We start from the raw sequence: 27629 nt of genomic DNA on the forward strand, positions 1-27629 counted from the left end.
AAATACCAAGTTAACCTATCAAAAACATCAATGAAAAAATTATTGAATAGCAAAAAGTAAAAATATCACAATTTCTATGGAATGTAAAAATTATAAGAAATTATAAATTATTGGTTTAGTGTCAAAAATGACAAATATTACATAACCTGTTATAGAGCAATGTGACCTTGCAGACTCCTCTTTTTCTTTCCTTAGACTAATTTTAATTTTCACATAATTTAGTGGTTTAATCTTATTATTTTCATAGAACATTTTTCAGATGATGTAAATTCTATTAAAATTTTGGAACCTTATAAATTAGGGAGGTTGTGGATCTAATTGATCCCAGTGATAATCACACACAAATATATTTTACTGATAAGACGCTGTTAATCATAAATTTAGAAATAGAATTTATTTCAATTATATAAACAATGATGAAAGTGTTTAAATAAACAGATTCATTAAATTTTGTTACAAAATGAATTCTGCCATTTTCTAATCAATAGAAATTGGCAAATGGCATATTTTTTCTGTTGTTTTTTGACCAATAGCACCCAAAACTCCATAAAACAGCATTTGCTCCTAAAAGTTAACAGAAATTTCTGACCATAGATTGGCACAAAAAAAATACAAATATTGTAACATACATGATGAAAAACATGAAAAAAGTTGAGTTTACTTAACTTAACAAAAAAATAAAATAAACATTAAATATTATAAACTTAGATTGTCATTGGAATTAACAGTTGGAAACATGAAACATAAATAATAATAAAAACTATAAGATATTTATGTAAATATCAAAATTGGTCTTACGACTACAATATCAACAACATTTTTTAACATATTTCAATTAAGATTTACATGTTTTACTTCAGTAACAATATTATGGATACCTTTTTAAAATTTATTAGCAATTATCATCATAAATTTACTGTATTAACACAGAGCTTTTTAAATATAAATGCATAATTCATAAAGGTTTAAAAAGAAGTATGGTTTCAAAATAAAAGCAAAAAGATAAGCATGTTTTCTAATCCTAGTATAGAATAAATCCTTAAAAATCACTACAAAAGTCTCTACAAAAACCTTTTAATATAAATTTTAAATAAATCATAAAAGATTTAAGAAAACATAGTTACAAAAATAAAAGCAAGCCTCTTTTCATTCTTAAAATCATAAAAAAAAAACAATTAAACTAATATAAATGCAATACAAATGTAATTATAATCCTATCCCAGGAAAGCTTCAAAATCAAAACAAAATTATCTAAATTTATTAACACATTATAGCTTTGAAATATTAAGACAGGCTCCAAAAAATTTAACAAAAGAAAAAGCATAAAGGAACGACCTCTTTCGTAAAATTATAAAAAAAAATCTATAGTATCCTATAATAGAATTCTAACATTAAAAATTAAAACAAAATCAGAAAAAAATTATCAAAAAAAAGTCAAATATAAGACTTATGTAGGTTTTAAATAGCAATAGTATAATCAAAGGCTAACAAAAGCAAATCTTAAATTCAATCGATATATTTAAAACAACAAATAATCAGTTCTTACACAATTATTCACAAGGTGTAGAAATAGGGTTTCTTCTTATGCAAAAATAATACTAAAATATTTTATCACTATAATTGGAGACTGAATTGGCGATGACAAAATAAATCTTATTCATTAATATACTTTATGCTAGGTTTTTTGGCTATCTTTAAATGTCTGAAGCTCTATCTCGATATTGCGCCTCATTTTTCTCTCTTCTTCTAATTCTACTTTTAAGTCACTGATGGCCTTATTGGAATTACTTTTGTATGCTTCTAACATGTCTGTCAGTTCTTTTACCTATAAAAAGAATAGAATTCTCAGGAAAACTAATAAAATGAATCAATATAAAAATAACAATGAATGGCTAAAATCCTAGAATAGCCTAACGTTTGGCAACTTTTTGAAATCTCGCCAAGTTGGAGATTATTACTTGGATCAAAGTTGCTTTTTTATTATTAAAAAAACTATTTAACTTATTATCAAAAATTCACCGAGGAAAGATTTCAAAAAATCACCACGGGGTGGGCTATTCTAGGATCCACCCCAATGAATAATATTGTAATATAACATTAAAATTATACTAAACTAAAAATTAAAAAGAAACAATTACAGCCTAATCGTATAGTTATTGAATTGAGAATTTAATTTTAATTACGACTACCACTACCTTCTCATTACAACAGTTATAATAAATCTTATTCCCAATTATATGTGCAACAGTAAATTTATCAATCACATTTTCACTTTCCCATTCTTATTGTTGAAATGCTTCTCCCTTTTTGGAATATCTTTCTTAAACTTTTCTTTTTTTAACTTTAAGTTACATGTACTTGTTTACATTATAATGAGTCATAAAAGCTTATTTCAGAATTACAAACTTTTTTTTAATAAAATTCAAAAGTATGCAAAGTTTTTACAATTCTTGGTACACATTTTTTTCGAACAAGAACTTAGCACTAGTAATCAAATTTTACCTCTAACATTGAATAAATGCCCTTTACAATAATAAGCACACATTATTGGATACATAAAACAAGTACAGTTGATTATCAATAGTTTGAAAATTAAAACTTTATTATTTTTTAACAGTTATCAGTTGATTTTTGTGTTGTTTTTGTACACACATTATATAATGACTTTATGGCATGACATCTGTTTTTGTTAGACATTAAGTTTAAAAACAGAAATATAAAAATCTAATTTCTCATTCAATTGTGTTTCATTACATAAATTTTAAAAGCTGTAAATCATTGTTAATCCAATTGTGTTATATTACATACCTTTCAGATATACATTCTGCATTCATTAATAATTTAATTAAAAATGTGTTAGTTTTGTACAATGGACAATTACAGCATATCATAAATTTTTTTATTTTCATACCTAACTTATTGGAAATTCTCTCCTGAAACCGAAAATCTGATTGTTTTTTTCGGCAAATGTTAATTTATTTAGTTATTAACCATTTAAATTGCCCCAAAAGGCCTCCGTAAGTGATGCAATCAAAAACGATCCCTGATTGGTTATGACGTCAAATGTGCCGAAGGGAAACGTGCCGTCTCCATCCGCTAAGGCTATTTCAATGCTCTTTTAGTTTTGATATCACGTATATCGTATGAACATCCTTTGTAAATTATCAGTAAAAATTTTGTGAATTAAATTTACGGTTCTGAGAATGTGTGCAAAATGAAAGAAAGATTTTAAAACTTCAAACGTTGTTATTTATCATTAAAATATCTGAAGAAATGATTATGTAGCTCTTTACAGCGAATCAACATTTCTTTTCGGCTGAAATCAGTGGTGTTAAAGTTCATAGAAAATACTATTTTATTCCACTTACTTTTAAATTAAAATAATGCTTCATTACAACCTAATTACTTAATTAAAGTAAGTCGCAGATTGCATAGAAATTTTATACATTTTGATATAGGATGGATGATTTTATAATTCGTTATTGCATTAAAATAAATCAGTATTTTCATAAATCTAGTCCATTGAAAATATCAGTCCATCATCGTTACAATCTATGTGTTAATGATCAAAAATTCAAATAATGTAATTTAATGTTGCTTCTTTAATTTATTTATTTATTACTAGAGTTGAAGGATTTTCTTTTTAAGTAAATATTTACTAATGCAGTTTATGTCATCTTTTTTTTTTGTTTCACTATGTATTAAATATTTGAATACACATTAACGCTTATATTTATTATTCTTAGTTTAAATAGGAATTCCGTTACAGTTCGAAATTATTTTTATTTTTAAATTTATAAATTTTAATTCCTTTTTCTGCAATATAGTATTAATAAAGTATGGTTATTGTTAATCTCTCTCCTTATTCTTGCAAGCTATTTGTCAGTGCTTGCAATGAAGAATTCTAAAAAGGTAAAATTAATACATTATACATTTTTAATTAAAAGAATTTATTAAAATAGTTTTAAGAAAATCTCAGGTTATGCATACGGTATAGCCGAAAACGTATCAACACTTTCAAGAATCTAGTCCATTGAAATATATCTGACCATCATCATCACCATAATCTAGTTATACTTAAAATTTCACTTAATTTCTCTTTTATCCGCACCTAGTTAACTTATTTATCCACAAAATTTAAGCGAATATCATTAAGCTGGAAGGTTTTGTTTCACTAAAGCTAGAGAACAAAAATAAAAAATTAACTTACACAAAATGGAAAGAAATTCTAATGCACATTCTTCATTATTTATTAAATAATTAAAAAAAAATAAACAGTAATGTTGATATTTTTTCTCAATATTTTTATTCTTTAAGTAAATAGGAACTTTGCTATGGCGAAAAATTATTTTTATATGCATTTAAAAAATTTTATTCCTATTTCTGCCATAAAGAACTAAATAAATGCATATGCTTGATTTCAAATGCTCTTATAACATAGATTAAGGCAATTAAAGTAAAGTTAATAAAATCTGCAGGAATATATATATATATATATATATATATATATATATATATATATATATATATATATATATATATATATATATATATATATATATATATATATATATATATATATATATATAGATATAAAGTTTTGCTGGGATCACAAGTTTTTTAAGAGGCTACTGCTATGAAGGCAATTACATGCTTTGAATTCACGCTAGAATAAATAGATAAAAATTATCAATAACTTAAGCTGTCCTACATTTTAATATCTAACACTATTTATTCTACATAAGAAATTGATCCAACATTTCTTTCACTTAAGATGAAAATAAATCTTCCAAATGAACTTGGAGTATACATTAAAATTAAGATCATAGTTAAAAAATGAAAAAACGAAGTTATTTTGTATTTATAAAGCATCATTTATAAGCAATACCATGCACTTTTTTTATTGAACTAAAAAATCTTAAATATTCCGAGCTAGAAAATTTCGTCAAGTATTAACAATGTTTTAGTGGGTACCATTGAAATTTAACATTATAAAAATACGTTATATCAAATCCACATTTTTATTAAACGATATTACGGTGCAATTTTATAAACAGATAGCTTTAGACCATCTAAAATAGTTGGATTTAATTAGAAAATTCAAACGAAAGCTAGAACGTATTGGTTTTCACAGCACAGCTATTGTAAGTGAACGGCAGATGGACACGTGTGACGTCAGTTCGTGCATAATCACGTGACTCCCCGTTTCAGGCGAAAACGAAAGTAACCGTTTTTTGATTGAAAATAACTAAATAAATAGTCTTCTTAGAAAAGTAATAAAATGTTTTCTGGGAGTTTTGAGGGATTCTGAATGCATTAAAATTAAAAAAAAATTTGACTGTAATTGTCCATTATTGCCCATTTTTTATTTTTTTCTGCCATTTCTACGGACAGAAGAGTTTTTGACAGGATGGTAAAAACTATAGATTATACTGGGGATTGTACCATGCCCACACTTTATCAATGCTAAAAAGCAATTTACCTGTTTTAATAATTCATTGAACTCTTTCTGAGTTACAAATGTATTATTTTGTATGCCGTTTTCAGTGCGGGAATGTGGTTCTACATCTGATTTCACTGGTTTTGTATATGAAACAAAAGATGACTCAATACTTTTTTGTGGTACTTCATTCTTCGTAGCTGGTGCAACAACAGGGGGGATTGCATCAGATAAGAGTTTATTGGAATGTGATTCTATATCTGATTTCACTGGTTTTATAAGAGAAACAAAAGATGACTCAACACTTTTTTGTGGGATGATCTCATTCTTTAAAGTTGGTGCAACAGCAGAGGGAATAGCATCGGATAAGTGATCTTTCTTTTCCACATCCAAAGATTTTTTGGAATTTTCCTCAAATAAAGAACTCCCTTTTACATTAGGAATTGTACCTAAAAAAAGATACATTGGTATGTTACCAGCAAAATAAGAAATCTGGTATTCTATACAATGTCCAAAATCAAAATTGACAAAGAAAAAAAATTAATTGATTTTACATTTCTCACATAGAAAGGCATCAATTTTTAGAAATCACCATGTGCTATTAAAAATTAAAAAGAAAAAAACATAATAATTAATCAACAATGAATGAGAGGGGTAATGTCAGGTATTCAATTGGCTTATCATTCTCTACAATGATTTTTTTTTTTTTTTTTAAGGAAAAGGACTGTTGACAGATAAACGCTCATTCAGAATTCCAGACTATGATTTTCTTAAAGGTAAAAGGTGTGTTAATTATAATTTCTAATACTCAAAAGATGGCGCTCTGCGCAGTAATGTAAAATCATTAGTTTCTAATCAGTTTCCTCCATGACACTGTAACATCATCATCATCCTTCTTGTTATTAAATATATTTTATGTTAAAAGGCGTTTGTTATGATTGAAAACCCCGAGATCAGAGATCATATCACCGTATTTAATATTGGCGCCCAATATAATCTTACCTTTTTTACAATATGAGCCCTTCTTAATTATATAAAGATTATAATGCAATAATATTAATTGAATTCTTAAAATAATATGTTTCATGAGCATTAGTTCAAACCTTTAACAAATTATTACCTTATAAATGAAATTATTGAAATTTAAGTAAATATCAATTGATGAAATTAAATTATTATATCATGAATAATAATTCAAGCAATTTTCACAACACAAATTCTTTCACATGCAAAATATTTCAATTTTAAACAAACATGCATTTAAACAAGAAAATATATATGTATGCATATTTTCTTTAAATCAAAAAAGTTCAAGTAATATCTTAAGATAAACTTAATTTGTTGATATCGATAATTGAATCGTGAACATTATTTTCACTTGCATAATTAACTGCAATAAATTTCGATCTCTTTTCTTCATCTACATCTGCTCTTCTAAAATTTTCTTCGTTTTTCGGCCATTTTTCTTCGCTTAATGTCAACCATGTTGGTCCATTAAAAATAATTGCACTTGAGAGCAAATCATTAGCACTGCATCCTCTTGATATGATATCAGCTGGATTATCGTTTCCCTTTATGTACTTCCAATTAGTAGGATCTGTTAAAGTTTGGATCTCACTTACTCTGTTTGAAATAAATCAATATTAAATACGGTGATATGATCTCTGATCTCGGGGTTTTCAATCATAACAAACGCCTTTTAACATAAAATATATTTAATAACAAGAAGGATGATGATGATGTTACAGTGTCATGGAGGAAACTGATTAGAAACTAATGATTTTACATTACTGCGCAGAGCGCCATCTTTTGAGTATTAGAAATTATAATTAACAAGGTGCTTGGTATTTCTTACACTAATAGTTTTCTTAATTGAATATTATTACTGATAACTTAATAAGCAGTTTAAAGTAAAATTTGTATCTCATTAAAAATTAATTTATTGAATAAAGAAAAAAAAAATTTTTTTTTTGGTTGTCAACTTGTAAATATTTTTTTTAAAAAGAAAAGCGAAGAAAGATTATTTTAGTTTCAGTTTTTTCAGAGTTTATTTCTCTGCAATTCTTATGCTTCTCACTTTGTCTAAAAAGACATTGTAATTGTATACAATGCTCAGGCAAGGCACACAATGCTTAGGTAAGATATACAAGGCCCAGACATTGTAGGCAATGCCGAGGTAATTTTCAATATTACTTGTAACATTTGCAACTTTGACAATGTAAAAAAGATATCAATAACATTAGATAAATTAGGGTCAGCAGATATTTCTAAACAACGAACACTTCACAATACTTGTATTTTGGCTTGATATTTTTAAAAATACACCTAAAAAAATCTGATACAAAACAAGAAATGTAATTTTTAGCGCTGAAATCACTTGAATTGACAATAAGTTAATTAACAAGAATCATGTACAGTGTGCAAAATAAAAAACAGACTACCCTGAATAATTTTTGATCTAATGATTTGATCTTCACGTTGAAGGACTAAATCTTAAAGGTTTGAGGAATTGACAACAAATATGATAATTAATTAGTTCAGACCATATTTCAAATTACGAAATCAGACACAAAAACGTTCCTTCTCTGAATAAGCATATCCTTTTTTTTTTTTTTTTTTACAGATTTGGATATCTGGGACCCCTTAATATTAATTTTACTTTGTGTGTATTTCGCTATATCTCCAGAACTTTTTAAGCGAAATGAAAAAAATTTTGCACATAATTATAAAATTAAATCATCCAAAGAGAATTCCATGCAAAATATAATTTTTAGTAAATATTTATTGATTTTTTATTATTTTATCAAATAATAATCTAAAAAATTTTGAATTGTAAGGAACGAATTTTATTACATCATTTTAAAGGATGTAGTTTTACATGGCAAAATACAAATTTTGAGCAAAATCAGTCCAATAGTTCCTTAGAAATCAAATTTTAAAAGTCAACAAACATAACATACCTTCTTTGATAAAATTAGGTGATAACACTATGCTGACAAAAATGCACAGGGAAAAAACAAGCAAAACAATTTTTGGCTTAAGGTTTAATATGACAAGATTTTGGGGGAGGGAAAAAGTTTAAGACCTATGAAAAAATATAAACCTAGGTGCACAATAAGTGCAATAAGATTTTAAAATTTGAAAGTTTTTACTGTTACATTTTTCAGAGCCAGGTAGAGAAAAACATTTTTATAAAAAAAATGCAAATAAATTGTGGAAAGATTTTAAAAATACAATAAATGATGCAACATAAAATAAATTAAAACATACTGTTTTTGATTGTGCTGCTCGTTTTTACTGAGGGCGGTAAAAAGGGTCTTGGAGGAGGAACTTTTGGTTTCTTCTCCAAAGAGGAAATTGCACTTGTCTGAAAACAATTATTAATGAAAATATTATTTAATGTAATTCAAATTTTTCAAGCTATTTCTAACATAACTGTTACTTATTTAAAAATTAATATATGCTATTTAAACTATATATAATACATTTTTCTGCTTTATATTCAAAAGTTATTTTTTAGGTAAAATATACCAGGTTTTGAACTATACAAGCAAAATTGGAAAAGACTTCCGATTCGTTCATAAAATGTTATTTTATTCTAAAATAAAATGCTTGAAAACTTCCTTATCTTTTCATATCAAGCTTATATATTTTCTTTCCAGTTTAATTTTCCAAAAAATATAATACTAATATAATATAATACTATTTTAAAATACAGCTTTAAAATACAAAAATTTAATAATATTTTTAAATACAGCTTCCGTACTCAAGTTTCTATAGTACATAAAATTTTTGTTCGATTTACACGATAGTGAAAATTGAATTATAACATTGATTATAACAATAAAATAACAACTTTACTGTACAATAGCTTTAATAATAAAAACATTCTTATTTAACTGAAAAATAAAAACCACTATAGATAAAATATTTTTAAATCCTGAAAATTAAGATTGCTACCTAGGTAACAATATATAATTAGATCATTTGAGATTGTATTAAAAATATTTTAAACAAAAATAAACATTTATTGGCAAAAAAAGATTCTAATATTAAAAATAAGAGATATTTCTTTGACTTACAATGACTGTTTCAGCATTTGACGAAATCATGGATTCCATTTCTGCAAGTAATGGCTCACTACGTCTTCTAGAGTCCGTAACGCTTGCACTAGCATCCTTTTCCTAGAATAAAAGATGAGGGAAAATTTAATCATTTTCAAGACAAAATATATTTTACTAAATGTAATTGAATAACATGCTTATTTTCTAGAATAAACGTATAAAATTATACTCAAACATGGACTATGGTGCTATCACAATCTAAAATATTTTATATAAAAAAAAAATTACAAGTAAGTTTTTTTTTTTTTAAATATATTCTGTTTAAACAAATTTAAGTGACTTTGATTTTATAACAGTTTTTTTTTTTTAATTTTTCTTTGTTCAGATTGCTTCATTTTTAAACAAAACAATACAATTAAAAATTGTCTTAACTGATTTTATAAACAAATTTTAGCTTCATAACAAGTTAGAGTTTTTAACTTATTTCATAAAATATGAGTTATGTAACAAAAAAAATAGTAAAAAGCCCAAATTGTTTTAAAAAATATCCGTCACATACTTAAAAGCAGTGATCGGAACTAATGCTCTACAAGTAACAAAACTACTGTAGTCGCTACTTTTTTGTAGTGTAATGCACTTCGATTTTTAAAAAAAAAGTAGAGCAGTAAGTTATACAATAAAAAAAAATACTTGAGTTTGTTGTGATTATCTGCAACTACTTTTTACACTAGCTAAGTCTAGGAACAAGGTTCAAACATAACTAATTTTTAGAATCTGTTTGTAACAAATTCCTGATGCATATATTACTTAGCTTTGTTTCTTTTCAAATAAGTTAACTAAAATTTCAAAGACTTAACAAAATCAAAAATATTTGATAATTTAGTAGCATTTCTTTAATAATAAAGTAGTTGTAGTTAACAACAAAAATAATGTAGTTTTTTTAACCACTAAAGTAACTAAACTAAAAGTAACTAAAAGGAACCAAAATATGTCATTCTTTTTCGTCACTGATAAACTAAAACCAAATTTAGGATAGAAACTGGCAATTTCATTGATAAACAAATCAATTTTCTTTATAATTGTGTTAATGGAGAAATAAGTTTTGTACAAATATCTGGCATGAAATAGCAAAGAAAAATAAGGAGAAGAAACAAGTGGCAAAAAAATTAAAGTACAGCAAATTCACTAACTAATGATATTAAATTGCAAAATATCCAACTAAATGCTCTTCAAGAGTTTTAAACTTTTAACAGAAGTATTGATATATCATATCACTAACAGAGCAACAGCTCAGAAAATGCAACATTTGAATATTAGAATGTGAAATATCTTTAATTAAATAAGATTATACTACAGCATAAAAAGATTAATACAAATATGAAAGAATTGGATAAACATATTATAGAAACCTAGATTGTCAAAAACTTGGAACTTCACAAAATTTAATTAGTGAATGATCCTCTAACAAGGATTTAAAAATTTACTAATTAAGATTTGAAGATTAAGATCTTGAAAAGTAGATGGAAAAAAAATTGCCACTTTGGTTACTTTTAAAAATTTTAAAAAATATAACCAAAAAAAGTCTAGAATAATTAAAAAGCAGAAAATTTGGATCTAAGAAAGAATCTGAAAACTAATAAACAAAAATACACTTTTTTCCAAAAAAAAAATTTACTTTAAGAATATTAATTTTAATGAAATACATACATTTTCTTTAAGAAAGATAAATGAAGGAGGTCTTCTATTAGGTGCTTTGGCCCGACTTGCCGTCAAATGAACAAGCTTTTTACTGCTTGTTTCAATCACATCAAAGTCAGGTTGAGCTACAAAGAGAAAAATTTATATGACTTAGTATGAAAATTATTATTAAATATATACTTCTAATTAAATATTAATTACCTTTAATATCAGTTGTCTTATCTTTTATATCAGTTGTGCTATCGCTCGGTTTCTTTTCTTCTACTTTTTCCGATGATGGTGGAGGATATGTTGGTAAAGGTGGGCTAGCTTCTGAAATAGGACTTTTTACACTAGCAACTGTTGCAGGGGCATTAGTGAATCCTGATGTTTTTGAAGCAATGGACACTCTGACAGGCTTTTTCACTGGATGAGGGGGTTGTGGTTTTTTGCTGGGGCAAGGAGGAAGAGGCCGTTCTGAATCTAAATATTAAAAAAAAAACAGCATAATGATCCCAGATAAAAGTAATTAATTAATGCACAGCTCTTTAAACACACCAAGCTACTTTTTCAAGAAAAAATAACACATATTTTTACTATTACTTTCCATTATAACACATTTACTGCAATAATATATTTCTGCATTCAGTGTCATGGTGAAAATAATGATACATGTTAATAGTGTTGAAACAGCAGAGTTTCAAATAATGTCTAGTTACGTATGTTTATATATATATATATATATATATATATATATATGACAAACCAAACAACCTATGTGTGAGAAAACCAACAAAGGCCAATAGATGTCGCCCTCTTTGTAATTAAACTGTTAGAACTTTATTGATATAAAAGAAGAGAGTTAGTTGGAAATGTATAAGCAACCCTATGTGGTTCAAAAATGAGTATATATATATATATATATATATAAATTGGATTGAAGGTAGAGTTTACAGCAAACTAGAGAAAAAAAATACACACACATACAAACAAAACTGTATGCTGATAATTAAATCAAACAGCATTGCAAACTACACCAGATGTGAAAAAAATCATTAAAGGAACAAGAAAAAATGTGTGAAATGATCACTATGGTATGTCAATGTCTTAGGATCAAAATTGTTTGCTTTTAAAAAAATCTTTTTAAGGGAAATTTTGATTGAAGTATGTCTCCAGTATGTCTCAAAGATCACGATAAAGTGGTACAACTAAATAATTCAGCAAAACTGTTTTTTATTTACCACAAAATACAATATTACAGATGCTTCACCACTGATTAAAAACCTTTTTGTAATGCATAACAGGGGATCATTTTAGATGATATTTGAGTCTGTTAACAAGCCCTTCATAAAAAATCTCTATGGAAAATAAATAATCATTAGAGTAGAACATAAACAAAATTTTTATTATGGAAACGGTTCCTTCAAAATACTCTAATAATAATGTCTATAATTCATAATTTTGAAACAAAAACACCTTGAAAAACATGTTTTCTGTTTTTCTTTTCTCAAAAAAAATAAAACCTTATTTTCCTTTACTCACAAAATTATGAAATTTTTCACAAATATGGCTCTTTTATAAAAATTTTTAACAAACCTCTTTTTTTCGTAATTTTTTAAAAAATCAGGTCCATATTTTAACAAATTTTCAAAATTTTGAGTAAATTTTTTATTATTTGTAAAATCAAAACTTTCACAAAAAGTCCTTCAAAAAATCCTATCCACCCAAAAGCATAAAAGCATTAAAACCATAAAATTTATTTTTTAAAAAATTTATTTAAAAAATATAATTTGCAGTATTAAACAAAAAGTATTAACACGAACATTTCACAGAAATTTTCTGAGAAAAAAAAATGCTGAAGAGGTTGTAAATTTTTTCTTCATTAACATTAGAATGGAACATTAAGAGAGGACTATATACATTTTTAAAACTGAATAGGATATAAAAATTACATTCTTTTTGAACTTGCATTAAAAACTATGTGTTACTTTTGATTTGCAACAATTTTTATTTATTTTATTTATACCTGAACATAAAACAAATATTTGCATATTTAATAAAATTCAAAATGATTGATGGGATTAAAATTAAAAAAAAATATAATAAATAAAAATAAATTCAATTTCGTCAATTTTGTCAATTGAGGAGAAATATTATAAGAAGTTAGATTAACATAAACACTATATTTTATAAATTACTAAAATCGAAAGTTATTATACCTTTTTTGTGCAATTCAGGAGGAGGAGGCTTAGCAGGAGGTGTTTTGGTTACTTTTTTGTCAACCTTAGGAGAGAATTCAGAACTGCTTTTCTCAGGTGTTACACTTTTTAAATTTATTTTTGAAGCTATTACAGTAGATGGCTTATCGGGCCTCTCGGGTTTCTTCTGCTACATATGAAATAGAAAATAGGTAAGCACAGATAAAATTAACAAAATCAAAAAATTTTATTATTTAAGATTATAATAAATTATTTTCAACCATAGTAATTATTTATAAAATTAACAATATCAGACATAGCTGAAGAAATTATATATATAACCTTAATTTATTTATATTTTAGTTGAAGACCAAAAATAAGGAAAATCTACATCATTTATTAATGCACTAAATTACACTAAATTATAAATAACTTATCCTTATCTTTAATATTATTCATAATAAATCCCAACAAAATAGTGTAACTTGGATGTAAATGCCTTGCCTATACAAATTTAAATAAATAAATCAAAATAAATTATTTTTCTTTGTATCAAATTCATGCTTATAATAAATCATAAAGCAATAAAAAACATCAAAATAAATTATAAGAAAATATGCCTATCGGTTTTAGTGCAACAATGCAGAACGTATTTTAAAGGAAGACTTATTTACATGAACAAGATTAAGTTGTTCTGATGCCAACACAACATTCCTTGTAATAATATGGATGCTGTATTTTCTTACAGTCATAATAAAACAGCACATAAACCTATCACACAATAAAAATGAATAAAAAACTACGGTCAAATTCATTTATAACTAGGACGAAGAGACCATGAAATTTGCTCATTACAAAAGAGTGCTTGTAAAAGACGGGATGATGAAAAAAATCATACAACTTCATGAACACTATTGACACCTATATGCAATGGGTATTGAAACTAATCCTCATTGCAGAGATTGTCACCTTGAAGAACAGACATCACGACATTTACTTTGTGATTGTGAGGTCTATTCTGCTCAAGATTTGAACATTTAGGGCAACATTGTATTAAGGCCAAGGAACTGCAAGATGTTCCTGTAAGGTATTTGCTGAATTTTTTTTCAGCTATAGGGCTTTCTTGCTGATCATGATTTAAGGTTTGCGTACAATAGACCTCTGGTCTAAACACTTACCATGGGTGCAAGTTGGAAAAAAGGCCAAGACTGAAAATTTTTTGACTGAAATACCTAACATACACAATACCCCCTTGACATATGCAAACTATCTAAGAAAGCTTTACCATAATACATCAAGTTTAAATACTGTACAAAAAATATTTATTCATCTGTCTTTTGATAAAATACAGGCATGAAAGTGGACAAAAATAAAAAAAGCTGAACTTTTACAAAGCAGGTCACTGGGAGGACGGGGGGGAGGGGGTGCTCTATATAATACTGAGAATTATAAAAGCAACTTTTAACTATGCTGGGAGATTCTTATTTAATATTTAAAGTGGCAGAAGCATTTAGACAGTTAACTTCAAATTTTTCCGAAATAGAATTTTAAAATTTTGACTACCATATCAAAAAAAATTAAGCAATTATAGGAAGGCACAACTGTTAAATTGCTTACTAATGAAAAATATACTACATCTTTACAGTAACTAATTCAAGAAAAAACTTACTTCTACTTCTTTGAAGAATCACGATTTTGGATTTTAAAATCGCGTGAATATGAGTCGCGATATTGGATTTTAAAATCGCGTGAATATGAATCGCGATATTGGATTTTAAATTCGTGTGAATATGAATCGCGATTTTGGATTTTAAAATCGCGTGAATATGAATCGTGCGGTCTGATTTTAAAATCGTGTAAACATGAATCAAGCTGTTGGATTTTAAAAACACGAAAATACAAATCACGATATTGGATTATAAAATCGCGTGAATATGAATCGCGATTTTGGATTATAAAATCACTTGAATATGAATTCTGAGGTTGGATTTTAAAATCGCGTGAACATGAATCGCGATATTGAATTTTATAATTGCGCGAATAAGAATCGCGATTTTGGATTTTAAAATCACGTGAATATGAATCGCGCTGTTGGATTTTAAAAACACGAAAGTACAAATTGCGGTATTGAATTTTTAAATCGCGTAATTAAGAATCACGATGCAGAATTTTTAGATCACGTGAATACGAATCGCAATGAGTAATTTTTAAATAGCGTACAAATACGAAAAACGATATCTGATATTACAACTGCGTGATAATGAATCGAAATATTGGATTTAAAAATGAGTAAATACGAATCACGACGTTGTATTTTAAACTCGCGAGAATACAAATAGCGATATTGGGTTTTAAAACCGCTTAAATACAAATTGTGATATTGAATTTTTAAATCGCGTAATTAAAAATAACGATGCATAATTTTTAGATCAGGTCAAAACGAATCGCAATGAGTAATTTTTAAATAGCGTACAAATACGAAAAACGATACAACTGCGTGATAATGAATCGAAATATTGGATTCAAAAATGCGTGAATACGAATTGTGACGTTGGATTTTAAACTCGCGAGAATACAAATCGCGATATTGGGTTTTAAAAACGCTTAAACACAAATCGCGATATTGGATATTTAAATTGAGTGAATAGGAATTGCTAGTACGAGTTTTAAGTAGCGTAAAAAAAAAATCGCAGCAGGTAACTTTTAAATCAGTTAAATACGAAAATCGATGATTGATATTAAAATCGTCTGATTAAAAATCGCGATTTTAGCGATTCCGGCGCAGTTCCTAACATTTAAAATTCGGAAAAATCAGCCAAACGGTAATCCAACTATCGTTCGGGCGGCTTGGGGTCTTTAATAGAACTCTCGAAAAATTTTAGTTTTTGGAACATGGTCGGAAATTTTAAAAATTGGGAGAAAAAAGCGGATTTCCGCGGAAGTATTTCATCCCTGTAAAATAACAACAAAGAAAGTAGACCAATAACGTAGGCCTAAAAAATATTTTTAAGGACAGAAAAAATTTTTTCCTATTTCCGTCTTCGAGTCAGTCTTGTTTCCGTCTTACTTCCGTCCGCGGACACTTTCGAAAGACGGAAATCCGTCCTGGGGACGGAAGACTTGCACCCATGACACTTACTAAATCAGAAATTTAGTACTTACTTTATTTATTTTTTATTTCTCTATAACAAAAATTAGTTCATTTGCTTTTCAAGTGTCTAATTGTTTCTTTGTTATGTTCTTTGGATGAAACCCCGAAAAACATTGTCAATATTAAAAAGAAATTTGTCTACCCAAAACCCATCAAAAAGTAATTTTTGTAAGGAAGGATTACCTCTACTACAGAGGTATAATTAAGTATAAATTTTATAAATCCCAAAAATAACACTCGCTAAAACCAGAGTTTGCTCATTAAAAGCAAGTTATCCTCCAATATTTCTTCATTAAATCTGGGTTCTTGTTAAGCCACGGCTTGTTATAAGTGAGTTAGACTGTATTACTTTAGAAAGACTATTAGAATAATATGCAAATTGACAAAACTTACTTCTTCTGTTTTTATAAGTTTAACAAAGTTATCTGGAAAAACTCCAATTTTGTTGTTCAATTCTCCTTTCCACCATCCTTTATCTTCAACTTCTTTTGATATCACAATGATAATATCACCTTCTCTCAAAGAGAGTTCATCCTCATTTTGGGCTTCATATGGAAATAGAGCACGAGCTTGCTCTCGCACTAGAAAACAAAATTATCATTATTGGTAAATTGTTTGTGTTAATATAGGTTTACAAAATTGTCATCAATACTGAATCAACACAATGAATATGTAGTGTATCTACCACTACAAAAATACAGTTCCAATTCAAGACATATTAACTTGTTTCTATTTTGGGGTACCTTTTCATAGACGAAGGTTGACATTGTCGATGCGACTCTCCCCACATTGGTGACCCGGGCGTGATGTGAACACGCCTACCTTGACAGAAACTCCCCCTTTGATTTTAACACACCTAATAAGATGGATGGTTCACATTAAACAATTGACTTTCGTTTTGTGATTGTGACATTACCCCTGTCCTTGCGCTGTTGCTACTCACTCTCTATCACACACGTCAGCCTGTATATACTCGACTGCTAATGGCAATACAGAAGCGATCATGACCAACAACTTAATATAGCTCTGACGATCAGTACTCAAAAGTACAGTGATCTCAATACAGCTCTCCCGACTTCTCACTAAACAGCAATGAATCAACTAGTGGTATCCCGTTCATCGAATTCTATCATAGATGAAATTCTGATGGGGGAGTACTGTAGCGTATCTACCACTACAAAAATACAATTCCAATTCACTAGTATATAAGACATATTAACTCGACTCTATGTTTGGGTACCTTTTCATAGATGAAGGTTGACATAGTTGATGCGAATCTCTCCACAGAGTAAAATAGTGATTCAATCAAATAATAGAAACTCAACAAATCCTAAACTAATTTCTAAATAAATTTAAAAAATTGTAACTGTACCTATTCATAAAAAATATAATTTTAACATAGTAACAAATATAAAAGATAAAAGATTTAGGTTCTCTCAAAAATATAAAATGCAATTATTATTTTTTTTTAAGGTACCTGGTTTGGGTGGTAGACGGGGTGCAGAAGAATCAGCAAGTGGCTTCTTGTTAGGAGTTATAATCTTTCATGAAAAAATAAATAAAAAATTTTATTTCAAATATTAAAATGCTAAAATAATAACAAGTTAACATAATTTACAGTAGTATTTTTGAAAAAAACAACCTAAAATAATTTGTTAATTAAAAATCATACATAATACCAATAAGAAAATAGCATTAAATGAGAGTTACGAAGAATTAAGAACTTAGATGAATTCAAAGTTTTCCTTTTCTACTTGTAAGTTAGCTCCAATGAAACAAAGGCCATATTATCAAGGCTTCATCCAGGTCGATTTTGGTACCGTTTTTCAGTACCTTCACAAAAAAAAATTTAAAAAATCGGTACCTTCACAAATTAAAAAAAAATACAGTATTTCAACAAACTTTGAAAAAAAAAACGCATCTTCACGAAAATAAAAATAAAAAGTTCGAAGAAATTAAAGTGCTGAACAGTTTTCCGAGCGATTATTATTACCGGTTATTATAATTTTATCTATGTATTCTGTATTTCTATTATTTTTTCAACCATTAATTCAAAAGTAAAAGTTAGCACAATATCAAAATAATAATTTCTTATCATAATAAGTTCAATAAATTTTATTAGTAAGTTTAAAAAAAATTTTAAACTTTATATAAATCTAATTTTTAACCTTAATATTAATCTGTATAGTAAATTCCATAATTTCTATGCTGGCTGGCTGTATAATTTACATTGAATTAATAAATGAAATTAATCTTCAAGCTGTCTTATAAGCAATTCCTTGCGCAATATGTGTATGCTTTTTATAGTTTTGTACTTTTTGTATACATATGTAGTTTTTTTTTTTTTTTTTCTTTAATAATACTAAATTTTCACAAAAAAAAAATTTTTTTTCACAAAAATAATTTTTTTTCTCACAAAAATAGGTATTAGGATTGAAAACCTGGGTTAAGCCCTGATTATAAAATCTTTACATTATCATATACAAAATACAAATTTGTGATCTACCGACACAAGTATTATTTGTACAACAAAAATAATAATTAATGAATTGATATGCATTTTTTTCTGATATTATTGTTACCATTAATAAAAAAAATTTATTGACAGGGAAACTTATTTGATTAACACTTTTAACATCAGTTCAGTAATAAAATATTCCTAATGCTAGTTATGTTTATAAATAAAAATCACTGATTTTGCCTTCACTGTAATTAATAATAAGAAAATAAAAGTTATAAGCTTCATTATGATTCATAAAAAAAACTGAAATCTTTTATTAAAGAGTTAACTATACCTATATTACATAAATTTTTTTAAGTGTAATAGACATAATTAGTTTCAACAAAATTATGAATAGATGACTGAATGTAAATAATAACAAGTTTTCAAAAGAGGAGGAAGTATAAAAAACTTCTGATATACCCATCCGCTTGTGTTAGATTTACAAAATGATTGGAGAACATGCTTCATATTTAAGGAAGTTCTATAGAGATTTGTGTTTAAATTTATACAAAATTTTATTATTCATATTAGTTTTCAGTCATTTATAAATTCTTAATGGTAAAGGTCTTATAATTTATAAATTCTTACATAACTTTAAGAAAATTAATATTACAACATAAATAAAGCTTGAAGTTGTACAAAGTCGTGGAGTTGTCCAAATTTGTTTTCAACTAACAGATTAAACTAATGTTAAAATGTATATTTATATTGTAAAGCATGCTTTTCAAACTTAAGTGTAAAAATAAATCAGAAGTTGTAACCCAGAAGTCTTGTGATGAATATTAATTCTTATTGCCACCTGTGCTTAGCTTTTTACAATTATCCATACATAATAATTTTGATGATCACTTTTTAAAGTACATACTTGAATAAAAAAAAAACTCTAATTTTAGTTTATATATATGTATGTATATAGATATTTCATAAAACATAGCTTAGTTAAAGAGTTTCTTTATTTAAGTTCTGTTTATTTAAAAACACATAAAATAAATTATCACAAAATTAAATAATTCAAAAAAAAATTACCTTCTTTTCAGGTATCTCATGGGAAGATAGTGATGAGGATGAGACATCAGCTTCATTTCCACTACCAGAACTCAATATAGATTGCTGCACAGCATTTTCTTTATTAATTTTTAATAAATTATTACCTGTAAACAATTAAAATATTTACATAAAAAAGGCATTTTCAGCAATTACTTTTTAAGCAGATACCTCAATCATTAAAACCTGTTAATTAATACCCATTACTCTGTTACAAGACTATTATTTAATTACTAGATTAGTATTAGAAAAAGTATACAATCTTTTATTTCAGAGAATCTAAAGCATAAGTTACTAGAAAAATAAGGTAAGACCTTAAGTAATATGAGAACCTACACTAATTTATGTTGGGTAACCTGCAATATTTATATGCTAATATGCATGGTATCACACTACAGGAAATTAAAAGCACGATTTAACCATTTACAATTGTCTAACTAGCAGGCTTACAAAAATTATAACTCTGTTTAAAAAAAAATTCAAGTAGTTCTGTTAATTTTTGTGAAACAAGTCTTGCTGTCATTTACACTCTTTCCAATTTGTAGAAAGTTTTAGAAATTTATACTTGTTCTAAGTATTACACAATGTAATATGTTTGTAACACCCAAATTTCACCTTTTCAAAATTCTTTAAACTAGTGAAAATTACTTAAAATTTGACTAAGTTTTAACAACACCAGGACTTACTTTAAAAAAAATATAAGAGCTTAAATGCTTTTTTTAAAAAAATTAAGTTTTATGTGGGGTTAAAATTTTGTCCAGTAGAGACCTGTTTCTTCCAGGATACTGGAAGAAACCAGGAAAAAACTGGTCAAAATAGAAGAAACTGAACAAAATCGAAAATAAAAATGACCTATACAATTGTTTAGCAAAAAGCCTTGTGGTAGTATTTTTTTGAGCTCTGTGCGACAAAACTGTCTAACACTAAGATCTTTCTGCAAGATACTTTAAATAATAACAAACATACATGTTACTAGTTTAAAATAACAAAAGCGCTGTGTTTACAAAAAAAATCTATAATTTTTATAGCATGTAATAAATTTTTATTCTAATATTATGGGTGATATTCTCGCATTTTGTTGGGTTTTGTTTTTTGGGGGTAATGCACAAATTATTTCTTTCTTTGCATTTTGTAAATAATCATCACAATAAAAATAATAATAAAAATCAAGTAATCCGTTATCGAAAAAAAAAAAAAGAAGAATGACAACGAAATCACACGAATTGGACTCCTCAAAAAGGGGTTACTCAAATACGTAATAAATAATTGCAATATCGTATAAGAAATATCAGATTTAAAAACTATAGAAAAAATCTATAGCTGCCAAAAATTAGATAGAATCATTGCCATAAAAAGTAAATACTCAAATGCTCGATTCGAATTTTCCATATTGTTTGAAATATATCGAGATATTTAAAAACCACGTGAGAATCAATATCAATAACTCCCGAAAATTGATTTATGATACTATTCGCGTAAATTAAGAGCGTCAAAAAGTGGTTATCTAAATGCATGGTTCAAATATTACTTGTAAATTTCTGTAGAAAAGAAAACTAATATTTTTTACTTATCAAAAGAAAAGCTCTGTAACGTGCTGCGACAATGTTGCGTGTCGCTGCAATTCTGCTATGGGGGCAAAAAGCATTATAGAGTAGCTAAAATCCTATAGAATAGCTAAAAAAATATATAGAATAGCTAAAATCTAAACAAATTATTTAAGCTAGGTCTATCACCAAAATAACTATTTTCATATATCTCATAACTTAGGTAAATTAGAAGCAATGATGAATTATTAAATCTTTTTTATTAATCTCAAGACTGTTATCTAATTTTTTTTTAGAGAAAGTTTTTCTTTTAGCAGCACTTTTTTTCTATTTTCACCATTGATAATATTACAAATGAGTTGTTGTTTCGTTTTAAAAATCTATACTCATTTCTTCCTATAGGCCCCGAGACTTTGATGTCCCATGACTTTTTGAGTGACTAATGATCCATGGAAAAAAGACTACTAGAACATATATATCCCTAACCAAAGATAAGATTGTTTTTATTGTTTTCATATGATAAACTTTTAAAATCATGCAAATTATGATTCAAAACGACATCAATTTTATATTATGACGCTCACTTTCTCTTAGCTCAATTTTAATTATTCCCCTAACAAAATGAAGTATAAATCTTCAAAAACATATGATTTCTTCAAAGCTATGCCCCCATGACAGTTATAGAAGTGCTGCCAACCATCCAAGTAGAAGGAGGGAAATTCAAAAGATTGTAATGAGCAAATCTAATTAGCCAAACTTGTCATTTTCTATTGGTCTAACACAGGGTTGGGTTTTTACCATGACAGTAGTAAAAACCGTGTTTTTACCGGTAAAAACTGTCAAAAACCTACTGTTTTCTTTAATTTATGGCATATAGCGGATAATATATTATTTTCACATAATTGCTTTTATAAATGAATGTTGTAAATGATTGCTATTGATTTTGCAACTATATACATGTATTCTTATAGAAGGATATACATTCATACAGAAATATTGTAACATACTTATTGAAAATAGTAATACTTACTTTTATCATAATAGCTTGATTTGCAAAGGATTCAAAATTTTGCACTTCTTAATTGTTAGAAATAAACAAACTTACAAAAAAGCTTGGAACTATTAATAAATTCAAGAACTAAAAACAGTTTAAAATTTGGCATTACTTAAATATAGAAATAAGCTAAAAAAAACTTGTAACTACTTACAGTTAAGAATCTGTAACTACTCTAAGTCAAGAATTACTGCTATTTTGTCAAGTTAAAAACTTTTACTCAGTTGAAAAAGCACTATAAACAAAACTTAATTACAAACAAAATTACATGTTCAGTAGTCGGGGTCACTGTGCCGAAGCATACGATAGCAAGTGTCTAATTTTGCGCATTTTTCATTGCCCAGTCGATTTCTAAGTTTAGTATGAATGAGTCCAAAATTTGAGAAGATTCAAAATTATTTTACCAAATACTCAAAATTATTTTACCAAAACTATGGGCTTTTGACAGTGGGGTTCTTGACATGACGGTAAAAACCGTTATGTGTCAAAAACTTGCCAACCCTGGTCTAACAGTCTACTTGGAACACCTGACGGGAAATATCTTCCATCAGATAAGGGTAAAAGGGACTTAATTAATTAAGGAAATTTCTAATTACTGTGAGGGAGATAAAACCACCATCCCCGCACCAACAACGTCTATGCAATATTTAAAATTATTAGAGCCTATGCAACATTTGAATTACTTACCTTGACGAATCATTGGTTCTTGTTCTCCTAAGTTTTTACCTTTACTTGAATTTTTTGTAGGACTTAATTCATTCATTAATTTGTTATTGAATTCTTCAGGATGACCATCAAGCTCAATGACAAAATTTGATGGAAACATTCCAACATTTCCATCCGAAATTCCCTTCCACCATCCCTCTTCTGTTTCCTCGACAACTTCCAAAATGTCGTGAACTTTTAGCGCCAATTCATCATTGTTAACGGGTACATAGCTGTAAAGAGCCTTAACAAATCGCTTCTTGTTTTCTGCAAAGTTATAAAAACATATGTAAATTTGCGACACTAAAATAAGAGTCACAAATACTAATAAGAAAAATAATACCTTTTTTATTATCCTTATTTTCTATATTAGCCATTGGTTATCTGTGCCTCATATTCAAATAATCTGTAACAGTAATAAAAAATTTTATAGATTATACAGATGTTTCGAAAAGCTGAGTGAATGAAGGCTCCTAATGACACTTTAGAAAATAGTTTTCAAGTCTCTCAAGTCTTAGTGACATTTTTGTAAATATTAGTAAAATAGCTTTAAAGTTGCTCTGTTTGGTGTATGAGGAAACAAATATGTCTTTTCTTCATTTTTTCTTTAAAAAAACTCCAAAACTCAATTAAACTATTTGTTGCATCTTAGTATTTGCATTCATGGAATTTTCAAAACAGAGGTTCAGCTATAAAGTAAGCTATCAACTATTTGTAGCACTTGAAGTCTTCTTCCACTTTGAAAAAATTGTCACACCTTCATTCACTAAGATATTTTAAATCTAATGACTTGAAAATTAATGTACTTTCAATAAACAAAACTAAAAAAAGATCTTTCCCAGAAAAATTTTAATTTTTTATTTCAAAAATGATTTATTTCAATTTCAGGGTTACTTAGTTTTATCTTGGGATCCTAAGTTACTTTTGGATTCATTTATCTTAGCTAAAGATAGACTGACTATTATTGGGCATCATGATATTTCTATTAAATAACAGGCATAAGTTTTAGACATTTTTAACAACCAAAATTAAATTTACATTTTTGACAGTATTGCCTTATTATGAATTTAGTGCCTTATTAATAATAATAGCAAATCAAAAGCTTTGAAAATTATATGTGATACGATATGTAGAATTCATTAAAAGAACATGCATGTCAGGACTGTGATTCCACTCCCACGCATCTGAATGACCTCTGACCTGAGGGTCAATAGGTGAACGAATATCCCCTATTCGTGGGGAAGGAAAGAGTTAGAAGAGAAGGACTCTCTCATGAGAAATGAGATCCATTATGGACATGATGCTGATAGTGTAGATGAAGGAGAAGGGAGCAATGGGGCTCCAGAAATAAAAACTTTTTTTAAGTTTATTTAAATATCTGCAAATATTGAGCCCAATAACCCAGAATCTAAAATAAATATGCATAAATGATAAGCCCTCGTCATCAAACCGCAAATAAAACTGTTCCACAAGGAACGGGTGTCACAATGGCATAGCTCAACAGGATATAAATATCACTAGCACGGTAGAAGGACTGCTAGGAGGGAAGGATCCAGGATAGAAGGATGCCTACTAGGATGAGGGGTGACCAGTATAGAGAGATTTGCTAAAGAGCGTTGCCTGAACGAATTGGTGAATGCTTAAGACCTCATTGATGGGTGCTGAAAAGATGGTACTGGAAGCTACTATTATCGGAGACAGTACGAAGCCATGGCTACCCCCTATTGTAAGGAATATACAGAGAAAGACTCTTTGCCAAGAATGAGGACTGAAAGCATAATTAAATGAGGTAACTTTTATCTTATACATAAATGAAAAAGAATTACACACTCACATTTCCTTCAGGGTAGAAATTAAAAAAGGTGTAGTTAGTTTAAAGTTCATTTCAGTTTAAAGTGCGCATGATATGTTTAATGTAAGATAAGGAATTGGGCAATTAAATACAATATTGTTTGTATGATTAATGAATGGGATTAATAATGATGAGAATAGTAAACATTGATCTGATAATTTTGATGTGAATTGTTGATTTGGTTTAGTTAGAATATATTTTTTATACGAAAAAAAAGGTATTGAATTAATATCCTGTAAAAATATATAGAAGAGTATGTTAAAATTAAATTTTTTATGTTAATAACAAGTTAAATATGCTATTGGTAATAAGAAAGGTATGGTTAAAATTATTATAAACATACATTTTGTTAAAAATAATTTTGACCGGAAAAGGGGCCAAGGAAAGGGTATATTTAAATTTATTTCAAATGACGAAATAATTAATGGTTATACCTCTCAAGTTTATATTCTTAAAGAGTTAATGAAGATTATGGAGAGCAAATATGTATTTTCTTTCTGGGTACAAAAACGATATGGGGTATTTATTATGGGTTTGGAATAAAAATTTAATAGAGTAAATTTTATTTATGTGTAATAAGATGTGCTTTGGGGGCGGTTTATTTGATGTCTTTTAAATGTTTTGTATATTTGTTTCAGTAAAGGTGATTTTATTACAAAGTTTTTCATGAATGTTATTATGGTAGATATTTATTTAATGTGGTAATTATTATTATTATTCTTTATGCTTGAATTTTCATTAGGGGCCTCGGGGCACTGTTAGTTTTGGCTTTGCCACTAACAACAGAAAGGCTCCTGTGTGTTTACAGACAGTGTGTCCCCTGATGAAGTGCTGCTCTGTAGACACACAACTTTATTTAATTTTCTTTTAATTATATATTTTTTTGAGTAAATTTATATTATTACTTGTTTATAAGATTTGAATTTGGTTTTAGCTGCCTTGTGCGCTGTTCCAATTTGAATTTGAATTAATGTAGTTATGGTTTTTTTGGTTACCTCCTGTTTTATTTATTTCAATTAAGATTTGAATTTATGTTTGGACAATATTGTTTGTATGATTAATGAATGGGATTAATAATGATGAGAATAGTAAACATTGATCTGATAATTTTGATGTGAATTGTTGATTTGGTTTAGTTAGAATATATTTTTTATACGAAAAAAAAGGTATTGAATTAATATCCTGTAAAAATATATAGAAGAGTATGTTAAAATTAAATTTTTTATGTTAATAACAAGTTAAATATGCTATTGGTAATAAGAAAGGTATGGTTAAAATTATTATAAACATACATTTTGTTAAAAATAATTTTGACCGGAAAAGGGGCCAAGGAAAGGGTATATTTAAATTTATTTCAAATGACGAAATAATTAATGGTTATACCTCTCAAGTTTATATTCTTTAAGAGTTAATGAAGATTATGGAGAGCAAATATGTATTTTCTTTCTGGGTACAAAAACGATATGGGGTATTTATTATGGGTTTGGAATAAAAATTTAATAGAGTAAATTTTATTTATGTGTAATAAGAAGTAATAGCATATCTGGAATGTTGCATGATATAAAATGTGTCATGTTCTTTTTTTTTTTTACAAATGATGAGTTTGATTTTTATAGAATATCAGGGTATGAGTATAATTATGATTCCCGCGAAAATTCAAATTTATCGTAACATAGAATTAATATAATTCAAAAGATATATATATATGTATCAAATATTTTTTATTATTGTATGGAAGGATATAAACCCTTTGGCGCCTTCATGATAACAATTGGTGCTAACATGTACGGATGTCAAAATATTTTCTTACATAACATTAATGCTAGTAGAAAATAAAGAGGGATGAAATTGTCAACGAAAAAGCAAACACTAAGTGGAGATGTATTAAAATTCACAGTAGAAAATTAAATTAAACAAATACAGTGTATACTTTTTCAACATAACTTAGAAACTCATTAAACAGCAAGCATAAAAGCGTTACTAAATTATTCTTTTGTTTACCTTCAGATAAACTTACAAAAAACACTTAAAATGAAATTTATCTATGATGTTGACAGATAAACTGATAAAGTACTCTTCTTTTCATATCAGAACAAATCTTATCCAGTAGAACACAACATAAAAACCCACTGCATTTTTATTTATTTATTCTTAATTCAAAACTTACGATTCAAATTTATTTTAAAGTAAAAGGAAATAAGGGTATTAACTTTCAAACAACTCGAAACCAACCCAACCAACCACAACAAAAACAATAATAAATTTGTTACGCAGCTTAAGAGATTTTAAACTCAAATAAACGCATGAATGACTATGAGTCACAAAAGGCTTTGTAACAGCAGATTTCAATTTAAGCTTGAAATGAAAAATTAAAAATTAGACGTTTGATCAGATTTT

At 27.3% G+C, this 27629-nt stretch overlaps 1 protein-coding gene across 2 annotated transcripts; it reads right to left on the bottom strand.

The window, feature by feature from the left end:
* Positions 1-206: 206 nt before the first annotated feature.
* cindr (CIN85 and CD2AP related) lies at positions 207-27535 on the bottom strand. 2 transcript variants are annotated; one of them, XM_087153205.1, is made up of 13 exons: positions 27234-27535; positions 23724-23786; positions 23363-23647; positions 20060-20184; positions 18008-18071; positions 16924-17111; positions 13401-13569; positions 11404-11664; positions 11212-11327; positions 9523-9624; positions 8711-8807; positions 5483-5889; positions 207-1825 (listed from the first exon to the last, which is right to left on the bottom strand). In XM_087153205.1, the coding sequence occupies exons 2-13, from the start codon at positions 23755-23757 to the stop codon at positions 1676-1678; spliced, it is 1998 nt and encodes a 665-aa protein (XP_087009331.1). In that variant the 5' UTR covers positions 23758-23786; positions 27234-27535; the 3' UTR covers positions 207-1675. The 2 variants fall into 2 exon arrangements, with proteins under 2 accessions (XP_087009331.1, XP_087009332.1); XM_087153206.1 differs by having other exon boundaries at positions 27250-27485.
* Between the last annotated feature and the right edge of the window lie 94 nt (positions 27536-27629).

Source organism: Parasteatoda tepidariorum, chromosome 10 (assembly GCF_982258835.1).
Source record: "Parasteatoda tepidariorum strain Cologne lab strain chromosome 10, Ptep-v5.0, whole genome shotgun sequence".
Taxonomy (NCBI): Eukaryota; Metazoa; Arthropoda; class Arachnida; order Araneae; family Theridiidae; genus Parasteatoda; species Parasteatoda tepidariorum.